The following is a 14042-nucleotide window of genomic DNA, read 5'->3' on the forward strand; positions in this document are numbered from 1 at the left end:
ACTCCGTGTAAACCTTTGACAGCTCACCACTTCAGTCCCTTGCTATTCTTTGAGTGTTCAAACAGATGGAGAAGTGGGTTGGAGTGGGATATACCAACTCCTTTGTGTCCTAGCAGGAGGTAGCAACTACCATCAGGTTTTGTGCTTTTGTTCCTAAGCAGTGGTAACAGAGCTCTGCCAACCCTGGATTTTCGGGTCATTAGTGTGTGCCGTAGCCCCCTGCTGGCCAGTGCATTGTATATGCCTGAGTGAGGGGAGCAGGTTTGTTTTGACCACACTCTTGACTCTGCTTTAAATGACTAAAATATTCAGAGTAAGACATTTAAAATTGAACCCAGCCTAGCCTTGGGGAGTGGAGGGAACTGTCATGTTGCTCCCCTTAGGGGGCATCTATCTTCAAGGCAGGCAAGGAAGGTGACAGGAGTGCAAGTCAGTACTGTTTTTTCAGTACTGTAGATTTTCTTTGGAGAAAGCTATTTGGGATGTATGCTAATTGGCTATCCTTTATACAACTTATACTCATTAACTTGTGCACATTCAGCTTTACATGCATGGCAATAAATAAATAAATAAATAAATAAATAAATAAATGGGGCATAGCAAGTGTTCATAATTTACGATCATCTACTCAGGATCAGGTACTGATCTTCTCTGCACCAGCAGTTCTCTTCCAGTTGGAAGGTCAGTTTCAAAGTCTGTTTTTTTGTTGTCTGGTCACATACCAGCAAGCGATAAATATCTCAGAACCCGATTTGTCGAGATGGGAAGGGTATTCCAAAAGGAAAATCCCACCCACAAAAAACAAAGTTTTGAAAAAGAGTGGCTCTTGACTATGGCAGATATCATTTATTGCACACTGGAAGTATTTTGTCTGCTTTTATCCTGCTCTTCCTCCAATGGCGTCTCCTCCCTCTCCCATTTCACCCTCACAGCAAGCCGTTGAGCTAGGCTGGGCTAATAGACAGCAAATGGCAAAAGGTTCCTCAATGAACTTCATAGCCGAGCTGGCCTGGTATGACATGCTAACCACTTCACCACACTGGCTCTCTGAGTGTTAGCTGGTGATGTTGTGCTGCCTTTAGTTATTTGATTTAAAACAGAAGCACCCCCCCCTCCTTTTTTTACTCATTTACTCACTTCTAAACAACCACATATCAGTTGTTATCCCAGGGCAGTTAAGGACAGAACACAAGCCTGCTGGATCAAGCCAAAGGCCCATTTAGTCTAACATCCTGTTCTCACAGTGGCCAAGCAGATGCCTGTGGGAAACCTCTCCTATGGTTTCCAGTTTACTGCGCTGATATCATAACGTTTTCCTCTTTAAATTTGCCTGCCTGTTGCTGCCTACATCTCTCTGTGCTTCACCAGATTCACTCCCTCTTCTGGTTTAGCTGCTTTAAAGTAGTGCAGTTGTTCTCAATCATTCTCCCCTTCAAAGGTAGAAAGTTCAACAGGCAAGGTGTCACTGCAGATACACACAGTGCCAACTCCTCACCCATAATCACAATCACAAGCAGAACCTCCCCTGCTGATCTTAAGGCATGGACCAGCACATATTGGGAGAGGTATTTCTTCAAGTATTTGGGTCTTGAGTGGTTCAGAATTTATACAGCAATTTCAGTACCATAAACTGGGCCCTGTGCAGGCAGCCTACGCCAGTTCCTTAAGAAATGCTTATGAATCCATCTCAGGACCCTTTACAGATGTCTCCCTGTGACATTCTTTACTAGCTGAAGCTTCTTAGCCGTCTTCAAGGGTAGCCCTGTGTAGAGTACATTTCAATAGTCCACACCTGAACTAGACACAGGGGCTACTTACAGGTCAAATATACTTTATAAAAGGTGTGAACTTGTGTGCGTGCGTGTTCATGACAGTGCATACTCCATGTGCATAGTGAGCTGGACAGTTTAAAAATTAAAACACAGTCAGTAGAGAGGAAGAGCACCTGAAAAGTACAGGGCAAATAAAGAGGGAGCAAGCACAGGGGCTCAGTGAAGAAAAATGATTGTAGCTGCACATTTTGGAGTTGAGGACTCCTTTTTCAGGAGCTACAAATGGAAATAATGGCAGCATAATATATTATAATGTAAGTTTCATACTGTCAGGACTGCCGCTAGGTCCCAGCTCACAGAGGACCAACGCCCAGTGGATGTTATATACAAAAGTCTTTATTAAAGTTTAGTTTCCATTTCCAAGCTCTGGGCACGCAGACCCACGTCTTGACGCTAGACCGGCTAAGTCCCCTCTGACTCACTGCTCCACCCACACCAGTTTAAGATTCTAGCCCGGCTCCACCTCTTACGCTGTTCTTTCCTTCGCTGGGTCCTTCTGCCCTCTGGGGTTTCCTCCTTCCTGGACTCCTCTGACGCTGAGCCCCCTGAGTCTTGTCCCTCCCTCCGGCGGGCTTTAGGACCTGGCTCCCTTCCCGGGCTCCCTGCTGTGCCGCGCTCCTGTACATTTGAACTTGGCGCGCGCGCCCAGCCGGTGACTTTCCTTCTGACCGTTTCCCCGCTTCCTGATGTGGGCGTTGCCAAACCTGACTCCTCTCCTCCCTCTGGTGGTGAGGACACTGGTCCCGACTCCTGGGACTCCCCCTCCCCACTGCGCTCTGGTGGAGACGCTGGTCCTGATCTCCAACTGCTGCTCAGGGACTCCCCGCTGGCCCCTTCCTCCTGGGGCTTCCCCCCTGGAGCCCCCCTCGCTCTGGCCACCGGCGCTCCCTTCTGTGAGTCCTCCGATTCGCTAGAGAGGCTTGTGGAATAACTCTGGCCACTGTCACTGCCTGCGCCCCCCTCGTACTCCTCCTCCTCACTCTCCATTTGCTCCCCCTCCTGTGTCTCTCCTTCTGAACCCCTGACACATACTATAGCAAGCTAATATGGCCCCAAAATATTTCAAGCACATGACAAAAAAATATATCTGTCCTGAACACTTACACCCATATCAGACTTTTAAAAGAATAACAAAAGAAAAGAATATTTTCCAGACCTTTTTCTGAATAGGTGCACTTTTGACCATGTGCTTTAAAGATTTTTAGACTGGGTAAACTTTCTCTAGCATATATGTAGTATACGATACATTACATTTTTAAGACTCATGTTGCCATTGTTTCTTTCCACAGCTCCTGAAAAAGGGGTTCTCAACTCACAAACACTTAGAACTGCAGTAAAGAATTGTGCTTTGTTTAGATCCTGAGGTTGTTCCTTCCTTTTTTCATCAAGTTTAAGAATTAGCAAAGTTGTACCAAGGCCATAAAGCATCTATGCCTGTGCTACCAAGTATGGATCTGGGTTGCATCATATTTTCATCATAACCTTCCTCTTCTGGTCTGCTGCAGGATGATACTGCCATTGTCCTATTGTGATGCGGCAGCTACTTGCTTAAATATCACTGGTGATAAGTGTGAAAGACTGGTTCTCTCAATGGCAGAAAACTTGTGAGACGTTCTGTAAAAATAACTTTAAAAAAATCAAACCTCTTCTGCATGCAGGAATCTACAGATCAGCAATGGCTGCTGAGTCTCCCCGTCGCCCAAGCCGATGTACTGGAGGAGCAGTGGTTCGTCCACAGGCTGTCACGTAAGTGTCTGAAGCACTGCTTTGAACACTGAGGAATCTTGTGTGGTTCACCTGGAGTTACAAATGGAAGATGAAGCTTAAAGGAGTGCATCTCCACTGCAGAGGCTATTGAAAGGTGTTGAGCACCTTTCTGATATGCCTTACCGCTTAATGCAGGGGGCAAGAACCTGGGGCCCTCCAGATGTTTGTTGAACTACAACTCCCATGATCCCTGGCCATTAGTCAGGCTTGCTGGGGCTGATGGGAGTTGTAGTCCATAGAATTGTAGAGTTGGAAGTAACTTCAAGGGATTGTTTAGTCCAACCTGCTGCAATGCAGGAAGCAGCAACATCTGGAGAGCCAAAGGTGCACCGCCCCAACCTAGAGTAATCCCATCTACCTGAGAACAGATATTTCTTTTTAAGAGCCGAAGAAGAGCGCTGCAGGTGGATCAGGCCAAAGGCCCACCTGTTCCTGCACCCTTTTCTCACAGTGGCTAACAAGATGCCCCTATGGGAAGCTTGTAAGCATGACCTGAGCACAACAGTAATTCTCCCCATCTGTGGCTCCCAGCAACTAGTTTTCAGAGGCATATTGCTCCAAAAACGGCTAGTGTCCATTGATATCCTTCTCCTCCAAAGATATGTCTAATCTTCTTTTAGAGCCATCCAAGTTGGTTCTTTCTATTCTGGGATGACTTCAAAATCAACCTACAGTGGTACCTGAGGTTACAGACGCTTCAGAAGAAAACATGTTCTATTATTGTTATATCATGTTACTGTTATTTATTGTTTGTAAGACGCTTTGGGATTCATTTAAATGAAAAGCGGCATAGAAATATAATAAATCAAAACAAAGCAGGGACCATCTAAATTAGATAATAAAATTTTGCTTTCCCCCACCTTTGTTTCCTGTGAATTGTTTAGGAACTGTTTTGTTTTGGCTGAGGTGATAATTAAATAATACATGAATATAAAAATAACCTGGACAAAAATACTTAGTATGTCCATGTTCAGCAGGTTTTGCAATACTTTTCAACATATATTTCAGTACCTGCCACTGCTGAAATCGTATATTTATTACAGTGAGCATACCCGCCCCCCTCGCCATATTGCTCCCCAAAAGATTTGGCTGGTTATGCTCTAGAAATTCATTGACCATTATGCTGCTGAGGAAGATCTGCTAGGTTGAAATACACTGGGTTCTTTTATCTAATTTCTTATTAACTTGCTGTCATGAATATATTTTATTGTTTGAGTATATAGATAATATTGAGATCTGCTGCTAGGTAGTTTTGTATGGATTTCATATATTAGTCCATATCAAAACATTTTATTTGAGTTTTAATGTTTGCTTCATTAACTACTTTGTTGACTTTTAGAGTTAAGGTTAAACACAACAGTAATTGCACGTCTCTCCTCCACGTGGCAATTTTGAGTATAGCTCAGATCTTAGCCTCCCCTAGAAAAGGCTCGCTCCCTATCTTACAGCCACACTATCCCTCAGCCTCTCCTACCTTGCAGGGCTTTTGTGAAGATGAAACAGGGGAGCACTTTGAGTCCTTCAAAGGTGGCATAAAATGTCATAAGTAAAATGAAGTATTTTTGGATTTTCATTTTTCTTCTTTTTTTTCCTGGGCATACAGAGAACAGTCGTATATGGAAAGTGTTGTTACCTTTCTGCAAGATGTTGTACCACAGGTAAGTACAGGTATTTTGTAATGCTGACTGGTGTATTTCCTTACTTTTCTCCTTTAACAGTAGGGCACAGTAGGTAACCTGAAACACATTGCAGTTAAACATGCAGAATACAGCTATTAAGGCTTTCATGTTCCGACAGTTTAGTCAATTAAATTCTGGGCAAAGTAGACCCATGACTGATGTCTTGATTGTGTTGTATTTTAAAAACTCCTCTTAATATCAAACTTAACATGGTGAGTGTTGATAGGATTTTAGGCAAAACGGGGCCACTGCAAGACAAGGAGAAGATATTGGCCTCCTTGAGTTGAACTCCAATATTGCATCTAACATTAAAATCCGTCTAAATGAGCATCCCCTTTTGCCCATGAAAGCCTCACAGAACAAAGAGGACTAAGCACACTTAGTACTTCTATTATAATGAGAGTCTGTTGGAAAAGTAAAATGGCATGTGGAATGGCCTGCCCCGCCTGAAGGAAATAGCTGTCTGTTTCTTTAGGAGGATACACTGCAACATTTTGTTGCAAGCCCCACAGGTTGGATTAGTAGATTGTTATAGCTTGTTTTGGGCGTTATCATCGTGGGTAGGCAATAATAATATTTTGACAATTTTCTCTCTCCCTCCCCCTTTTCCTTATAGGCCTACAGTGGTACAACTCCTACAGAAGAAAAAGAGAAAATTGTATGGGTCAGATTTGAAAATTCTGACTTGAATGGTACGTCTCTCCCCATCCACTATCCTGTTTTCTATATTTGTTCTTGGGTTGCCAGTCATTCAAGGTTTGGCTTTGACCATTTGCAGTTCTAAACAGCTTGGGGACTTGGGGATATATCCATCATGGCCTACCTTCTTCTGTATATATGTCCCACTGCCTGCTTGTTCAGCATCTGCAGCTTTCCCTCCATATGATGTTTAGCAGGCATCCACTAGGATCAGGCCCCAATTCTATACTTCCAGTGGTTTGCTAAGACCTGGCACTTTCAGATTAGTATCACTTACGTAACCCAGTTTTTACATTTTTGCTGATGTTTCATAGCAATCAGTTGTATTCAACATAGCACTAAGGCCAAACCTTTTGCAAATGCAAACATCATTGAAAGTGGGATCATGTATAACTGTCCTGATACCATCATGAATGCACAATAAAAATGACCCCAAGTTTTGCAATGGGCACAATGGAGCCTTCTGGTTTGGGGATGTTGGTGGGGAAACATTAACTTTCATTTGGTTTTTTTTAAATAAATATACAAGTCTTGCACAAGGCTAATACTTAAATTTTGGTAAAGGAGCATTGCAGCAGACTTCTGTATTACATTTATTTATTTACTTATAAATAAGGTTGGTATTTATAGTCTGCAAGGTAATTCCCTCCTCAGATGTTGACATCTTGAGAGAATAACTCTTCTGGACTCGCTTGTCAAAATCCCAATGTGTCTTCAACCATCATGGTTCATGTTGCCCATGGGCAGGAAGCTGTAGTACAGCAACAAATGGAGGGCATCGCTTCAGCTGTCCCTGGTCTACACTCCCTGGCAGTAGCTCTCCAGGGTTTTTAGACAGGGTGGGAGACTTTTCCAGCACAACCTAGGATTGAACCTGTGACCTTGTGCAAAAGGATCTGTCCTACCAGAATTCCGAGTAAATGTCAGCATTTGCTAAGCTCTGTTTGTTGTTAGCTGCTCAGAATGTTTAAACGGTGTGTGTGTGTGTGTGTAAGAGTCACCTTGCTTTGATGCTACACTACTGTGATTTCTGGTTTTTCTTCTGTACCTTTTAGATACCTCAAGGAATGTAGAATTGCACGAGATGCACAGCACTGGCAATGAGCCTCCTTTGCTGCTCATGATTGGCTACAGCGATGGGATACAGATATGGAGCATACCTGTAAGTATCTCATTGATATGCTGTTGTACTCATGCCTTGATTGCTTGCAGGTTCCGCATAGGCACCTGGTTGGCCACTGTGAGAACAGGATGCTGGACTAGATGATCCATTGGCCTGATTTGGCAGGGCTCTTCTTACGTCCTTAACTCTAGTCTACATCCTTCTTTCTTTACGTTGACAAACTATACCCTGCTTATTCACAGATGGCTCTAAGTGGTGTACGAGAAACTTACTACAATGAAAATAAAATTCAAAGTGGAATGATAAAATCAGGAATGAGGTAAAATTCCTGCTGTAATAATAAAAAAAAACTATTTGGGTCCACAAAACTGAACACACAGCTCCTAGAAGATACAGGCTTTGCACCTGAGCCATGGGGTTTCTATACACACATACACACTTCACTGTCTAGGCAATCAAAGAGGCATGTTCATAGCCAAAACGCACTCCAGCCAAGCAAAAGCACCAAAGGAGGTTCTCTGAATGTTAAAAACTTTTGGAATGAAGTATTCTCCATTAAATCCGCAATTACAAGCCAACCTCTTTCAACAAATCCTGCCTTAGTCCTACCATCTTTAGACATAGACTTGGGCTCCAGCTTGCACCACAGGTAACTTAGTAGACTTCTTACTGAATGCAGCAAAATTAGCAATAGCTCAACAATGGAACAACCAGTCTGAAATACCCCTGAACATATCTTGGCTAATCTTGGATTTTCAGCAATTTCTGAGAATCTCGCTGGACATAAGGGTAAAGGTAAAGGGACCCCTGACCATTAGGTCCAGTCGCGGACAACTCTGGGGTTGCGGCGCTCATCTTGCTTTACTGGCCGAGGGAGCCGGCGTACAGCTTCCGGGTCATGTGGCCAGCATCACTAAGCCACTTCTGGCGAACCAGAGCAGTGCACGGAAAAGCCGTTTACCTTCCCGCTGGAGTGGTACCTATTTATCTACTTGCACTTTGACATGCTTTCGAACAGCTAGGTTGGCAGGAGCAGGGATCGAACAATGGGAGCTCACCCCGTCATGGGGATTCGAACCTTCTGATCAGCAAGTGCTAGGCTCTGTGGTTTAACCCACAGCACCACCAGACATAGGAGAGGGACTAAAGGCATAATAAAAAGAAATACCTCCCAAGAAACACAGACCCCCTTCCTCAGCATAAGTTTTTTTTAAGTTTTTTTTTTTTAGTTTTCTTGGTTTACAAAGGTATGTGCAATGTCTCTTTTTCAAGTTACATTTTCTACAGATCAGTTTCATTTGTTGAGACATTAGTGTTACATTAGGAAGAAAAGGGGGAAAGAGGTGGAGAGGGAAATAGTGAGTGGGGATGGGGTTGGGTGGCGATGTTTCTATTTTGCTTAATGTACGTGTGGGGTTTTGTGTCAGCATTGCTTGCGCACGTACTCTTTGCTATTCGCTTGTGTTCCTTTGGCGGTGAGAGAGGTTGGGGTTGGTCTAGGGTTTGGTTGTTCGTTTGTGACTTAGTGTAAGTTAATGACCACAATCAAGACCTTGTTACACCAACCATTCAATCTTCTCAGTGGAGAGGTTATGTTAAATAATATGTGTGAACATTGAATGAGTAAGCTAATGGCTAAATTCAGTTCATAGAACAAACACTGTTATATGTACTGCTGGGTAAGTGTTTAATGGTTCTTGCATTTGCATTTGTATAAAAATCAATAAAAACTTGTAAAAGGAAAAAGAAAAATATAAGCCTCTGGATTAACCCAGCAGGTTTTTTATTTTTTAATTTTAATGTTCTTCAATCAGTTACTGCTTTTCATAATATTTTGTCAGGTGTGTCAAACGAGAACGAGTGTGTCTTTATATCCTTTGAGTGCTGTGCTGTCACAAAGAGTGATGTTTTTGGGAATGAGCATTAGGTGTCGCTATGATACCGAGCTAAGAACAGGAGAGCTGCATCAGCCGCTTTGGTGGCAGCAAACTTTGGAAGCTGGTTTGCAACAGAGACGGGGAAGGCAGGGATGATGTTAAACAGATTCTGTGTCATGTGCTGGCACTTGAGGAGAAGCTTCTTTTGCAGGAGGGTGGCAGAATCTGACAATTTCTATTTCTCTTGTTTTCTTATTTTTGTAGTTTTAAGTTAAGCTCTGCACATTTGCAAACCAATCTGCTGGGGTTTTTTTTACGTCCTCATGAAAACACTCAGTATTTTAGTGCCAATCTCTCCTTATATGTATGGTTGTTTTTGTTTTTGTAAGATCCACTCCCCCCACAACAGAAAATGTATTGTTTTTAACTCATATATGCATTTTTCTGCATGTTATTTAGCTGGAGAGCTGCATTGCAAAACTCAGAGAAGTTAGAACTTCAAAGGTTGACTACATTTCAGTTTCAGGAAGTGGAAATTTAAGTAGATTAACCATTGAATGCAAACTGAATCAGATTTCTTCCCCATCCTTACAGTGCAGCAATAAAATCCTTTTCACATTGCCAGCTAAAGAACCTCTGCACATTGCTGGGGTTTCTGTGTTCCTGTTTTCCTACTAGACCCAGGCCAGATAGTTGCCCTGTGCACACTGAGTGTGCCTCAGAATACACCATGTGCTCCCTTATGGCTATGTGTTGGCAGGAGAAGCTGGCAGGCAAGTTGTCTTTTTCAGGACCATTTGTTCAATGTGTGCTCAGTCTTCCCTTGGAGGAGCTCCTGATAAATTCCGAGCCGTTCAGGAGCTGTTTCTTCCAGTTGGTGGGCTGCAAAGGTTCGACCTTCAGAACAACCTTTCCCATGTCCATTTGGAAACCCCTTGCACACAACAGAGTGTGTTTTAGGATTTAGGGTCAATTTACTTCAAAGGTACTCCAGATGTTGGACTCACATCATCCCTGACCATTGGCCATGCCATGGGAACTGGGAGTCCAACAACATCTGGAGCACCACAGGTTTCCCCCCTTCCATTGATTTACATGGCCCAGCCTCTCTGATCTTCACTATCAAGCCTCATGATTTGAGAGTCGGATATAATCCTGCAGCTGTGTTTTGTGGAGGAAGGTCAATAGTGGTGTAGAAGCCATTTCAGGAATGCCAGTCTATTGTGATTGGTGGTACAGTTAGGCAGTTTTGGACTCTGGACTTAAATGGCCTTATTGGGGGGCCCAGCTTTAGCTGGTCGTGCACATTATTTCACTTACTTTAAAAAGCCTTGCTGTTATTTGCCAGCCCTCTCGCTCATTCTGTTGTTAGGGACCTCAGACCTCTGTCCCAAAGCCCATCCTGACAGCATCACTATCCTACAGATAATAAGCCTTGGGGTTCCGCTGATTAGTATTTAAAAGCCACCAAAGTAATCCATGCCCCCTTCCTGTGATAAGATACACTTTAGGTATCTATAGATGAGGAGTTTTGTCTTATTATCTGTTCTTGGTAACTGTACAGAGGTGCTTCCCTTTTAGATTTCTATATTTAGAAACCCTCCCACTCACCCCAAAAGCCCCCCAATGCCCCAAGCCTCTTAATAGTGCGTGCAAACTTCCCCCTTTTATCTATAGCGTTGTGCTTTAGTTCTCTGTTCTGCTGGACACCTATTCAGCACTTAATAAACTAATGTGCTCCAGGCAACCCGGTTTGTGTCTGAGTGATTATGAAGTGTTTATGACAGTTCCTAAGCCGACACCCTCCATAATGGTGTTACATGGGCTTGGAAACACTTCTTGGCCCTCCTTTCTGATGGTGTGTCTCTCTCCAGTCTGAGTGGTTTTGCATTAAATCCCCCTCAGAGTAAGATCTTTTGACTACCAAAGTGTTACTTGCAAATGGAATATCCCATTTAGATTTGCTTCAAAGGGCTCTGGTAACGGTTGGGCACGGCAAACAGCCCGGGAGATTTATTTTATTTTTTGAAGTGTGGTGTGTTAATCTATGATGCACAAAAGGGGGGGGGGGAGGAAGCTGTTTATTTCAACAACTTTCCCTTCATTTCCCCCTCCCCACCCGCAGGGGAAAAGGTGGGTGGGGAGGTTTAAAGTCATCTTTAAATAAAAAAGAAAGAAAATGGTGCATTTTTGAAGAAGGGAAATGGGATGAAATCATTCCAAGTGGTGCAGGGTATGGCTTATGAATTAATTTCAGTGGTCGACTCTGAGTAGAACTTTTGGTGGTGTTTCCCTCGCCATCCTGCCATTGCAGCAGCACCAGCTGCAAAACGTTTGGAACTGGTTTCTCCTTCAAATGGGCTTCTGTTCAAAGTGACTGTCTCTTATGGAAATACAGTGGTACCACAGGTTAAGTACTTAATTTGTTCCGGAGGTCCGTTCTTAACCTGAAACTGTTCTTAACCCTGAAGCATCACTTTAGCTGATGGGGCCTCCAGCTGCCACCGCGCTGCCGGAGCACAATTTCTGTTCTCATCCTGAAGCAAAGTTCTTAACCCAAGGTACTATTTCTGGGTTAGCGGAGTCTGTAACTTGAAGTGTCTGTGACCTGAAGCGTATGTAACCCGAGGTACCACTGTATTGCCCTGTTACCAAAGAAACAGAAACAGAAAAGATACATTAAAAAACAAACAATGTTAAAAAACAAATAAGACTGGGCTAGCCATAATAGTAATACAATAACCTAATTCAGGGATGGGGTACCTGCAGCTCTCCAGATGTTGTTGGACTCCAGGTCCCATCAGTCCCATCAGCTAGCATGGACAGTGGTCAGGGATGATGGGAGTTGTAGTTCCCCATGTCTTCCTCAATATAATGCATTGTAATATGGGCTTCAACAGTGGCCTTTGTGTGTGTGTGTGTGTGTGCTCAGGCATCAGTAAATGTAGAAGTTGTGTTGAGGGTCCTGAATCTGGCAGAAGGCATTTATTATGTCCTTTGCAACCCAGAATTGCCCCGTGCAGTGCCAAGTACATGGCAATTTGGGGGTAAAAGTGGGCATTATTATTTGATTTTATTCTTGTGGGGAAAAGTGGAAACCTGTTGAATGGATTCAGCTGAAACCAAGGCACAGGAGCATACAGGTATATTATGTCTTAAAGGCTGCAGTCTTTGAGTTTCTGGTCCTCCAAAAGCCTTGCAAGATGGCAGATCTCTCAGCTGCAGACAGCCAGATGTCATCCTAGCAGTGTTGATGTTTCATAGAGCACACAAATAAGATCACCAGAGAAACATGGTAAAACGTTTTCTATAAAAGTTGTTGGGATCCTATACTTCTGTAAATATTAAGCAACACACACACACACACACACACACACACACACACACACACACTCCCAAGTCTGTATATATTGAGCCAGTCCATGTGTAGCATCAGGACTCACTTTGCTCCATCTCCAACTTAACTGGGGTTAAGGAATCCGCTGACACCAATGTTAGCTGTGGTTAAAACTAACCACTACCACCCCCCAACTCCACACAAAAGCCTCTGTTTTTAAGGGAACAAATACCCTACTGTTGCCTTGCATTAGTAAACCAAAGCATGGTGCAAAATGTGCACATGGTGCTTGCACCCTCGCATAGTGCCCTTTGCTGCTTTGCTCTTCCCAGGGAGAGAGCGGTGAAATAAACGAGGACTGTGTGCAGTTCTCCGTACCTTTTCTAGAGCTCCTCTGAGAGTTCAGATTTCTAAATGCACATTGGGGAAGGGGAACCTGTGGCTCTCCAGATGTCACTGGACTCACAGCAGCCAGCAAAGCCAGTAGTCAGAGATTATGGGAGTTGTAGTCCATTGACAGCTGGAGGGCCACAGATTCCCTGTACTTTATTTATTTATTTATTTATGTACTGTATTTTGGCAGTTCTTACCACAACCCTGTAAGGTAGGTTAATATGATTACTGTGCAGAGAGGGTAGAGCTTGAACTGGGGGCAGATTTGAATCAGGAAGACGGAGCATGTCGTCAGTGGTGTTGTGTCTTTCTTTTTTGCGGGGGGGGGGGCAGTACAGGAGATTCCCTCTTAGGCACACCAGGTAGGAGGAGTTCAAGAGTCCCTCAGGCTCAGTGTTGCATCTGCACCAGGTCATTGAAGCTGTGCTGTTCACATGCTTAGCCAAAGGCTTCATTCTTTTCAACATGTCTGGAGAAAGTCTTCAGTTTTAAGACAACAAACGCCTTGCCGTTGTCTTGCATTAGTGAAATCAAAGAATATTAAAATGTGGAGCTGGCTCAGAACTTCATCCGTTGCACAAAAAAGGACAGAAACAACGGCCGCTTGTCAACTCGGATTATTAGGGTTGCCAACATTTTGAAGACATCACAGAGGCTCCGACAATTTTTGGTGGCGCCTTTAAAACCCTGCCTGCCGAAATAATGAGGATGGCTCTTTAACTGAAAAAAATTTAAAGCATCTTTCCTGCCCTTTACCCAGCCGCTCCTTTGTTGGGCAAGCAGGACTGGCCCTACTGTTAGGCAGCATGAGGCAGGTACTGAGGGGCATGGAATAGACAGAGCTGTGTGTGTCTTGCACCTCCCAAGCTAGCATACTGCCCTCTAGTGGAGGGGAGGGTGGCTTGTCATTACTGCTGTTGATGTAACGTTTGTCCTTTCACTACACAGCAAAATGTCTTGGGCCAACCCAAGGGTTTTTATTGTCAAGCCATCTGATTTTACAGGACTTCGATCAATCTGCTGCTGGCTCCATTCTGTATTTTGCGTTTGGTTTTCTTTCTTCTTTTTTGGGGTCTTTTAAATCCTATTGACATTTGTAACTTTTCATCCTATTGACTTTACGTTTGCATCGCCCATTGCCTTGCAATGGCTCTCCTTAGAAGGCTCCCTGTCAATAATGCAGGCAAATGAATGAATGATTGCTTTTAGGAATTGCTGCCGCTGGAGACGGGAGGTTGGATACGGCGACTGTGATAGGAAGCCCCAAGAATGCTAAAATATTCTGACTGCTGAGTGGGGCATATCTCAAAGGAAACCCATCTTGACATCCTCTGT

General features: G+C 43.7%; 1 protein-coding gene across 6 annotated transcripts in view; it reads left to right on the plus strand.

The window, feature by feature from the left end:
- The window catches only part of BCAS3 (BCAS3 microtubule associated cell migration factor), a 454783-nt gene that overhangs the window by 2848 nt on the left and 437893 nt on the right, over positions 1-14042 (plus strand). For all 6 annotated transcript variants that reach the window (XM_083714443.1, XM_083714445.1, XM_083714447.1 and 3 more), the window contains exons 2-5: positions 3491-3578; positions 5203-5257; positions 5895-5970; positions 7033-7139. In XM_083714443.1, coding sequence (XP_083570569.1) covers positions 3508-3578; positions 5203-5257; positions 5895-5970; positions 7033-7139 — 309 coding nt within the window. In that variant the 5' untranslated portion in view covers positions 3491-3507. The remainder of the gene's footprint in view (positions 1-3490; positions 3579-5202; positions 5258-5894; positions 5971-7032; positions 7140-14042) is intronic.

This window comes from Podarcis gaigeae (genome assembly GCF_964106915.1).
Source record: "Podarcis gaigeae genome assembly, chromosome: 15".
Lineage (NCBI taxonomy): Eukaryota > Metazoa > Chordata > Lepidosauria > Squamata > Lacertidae > Podarcis > Podarcis gaigeae.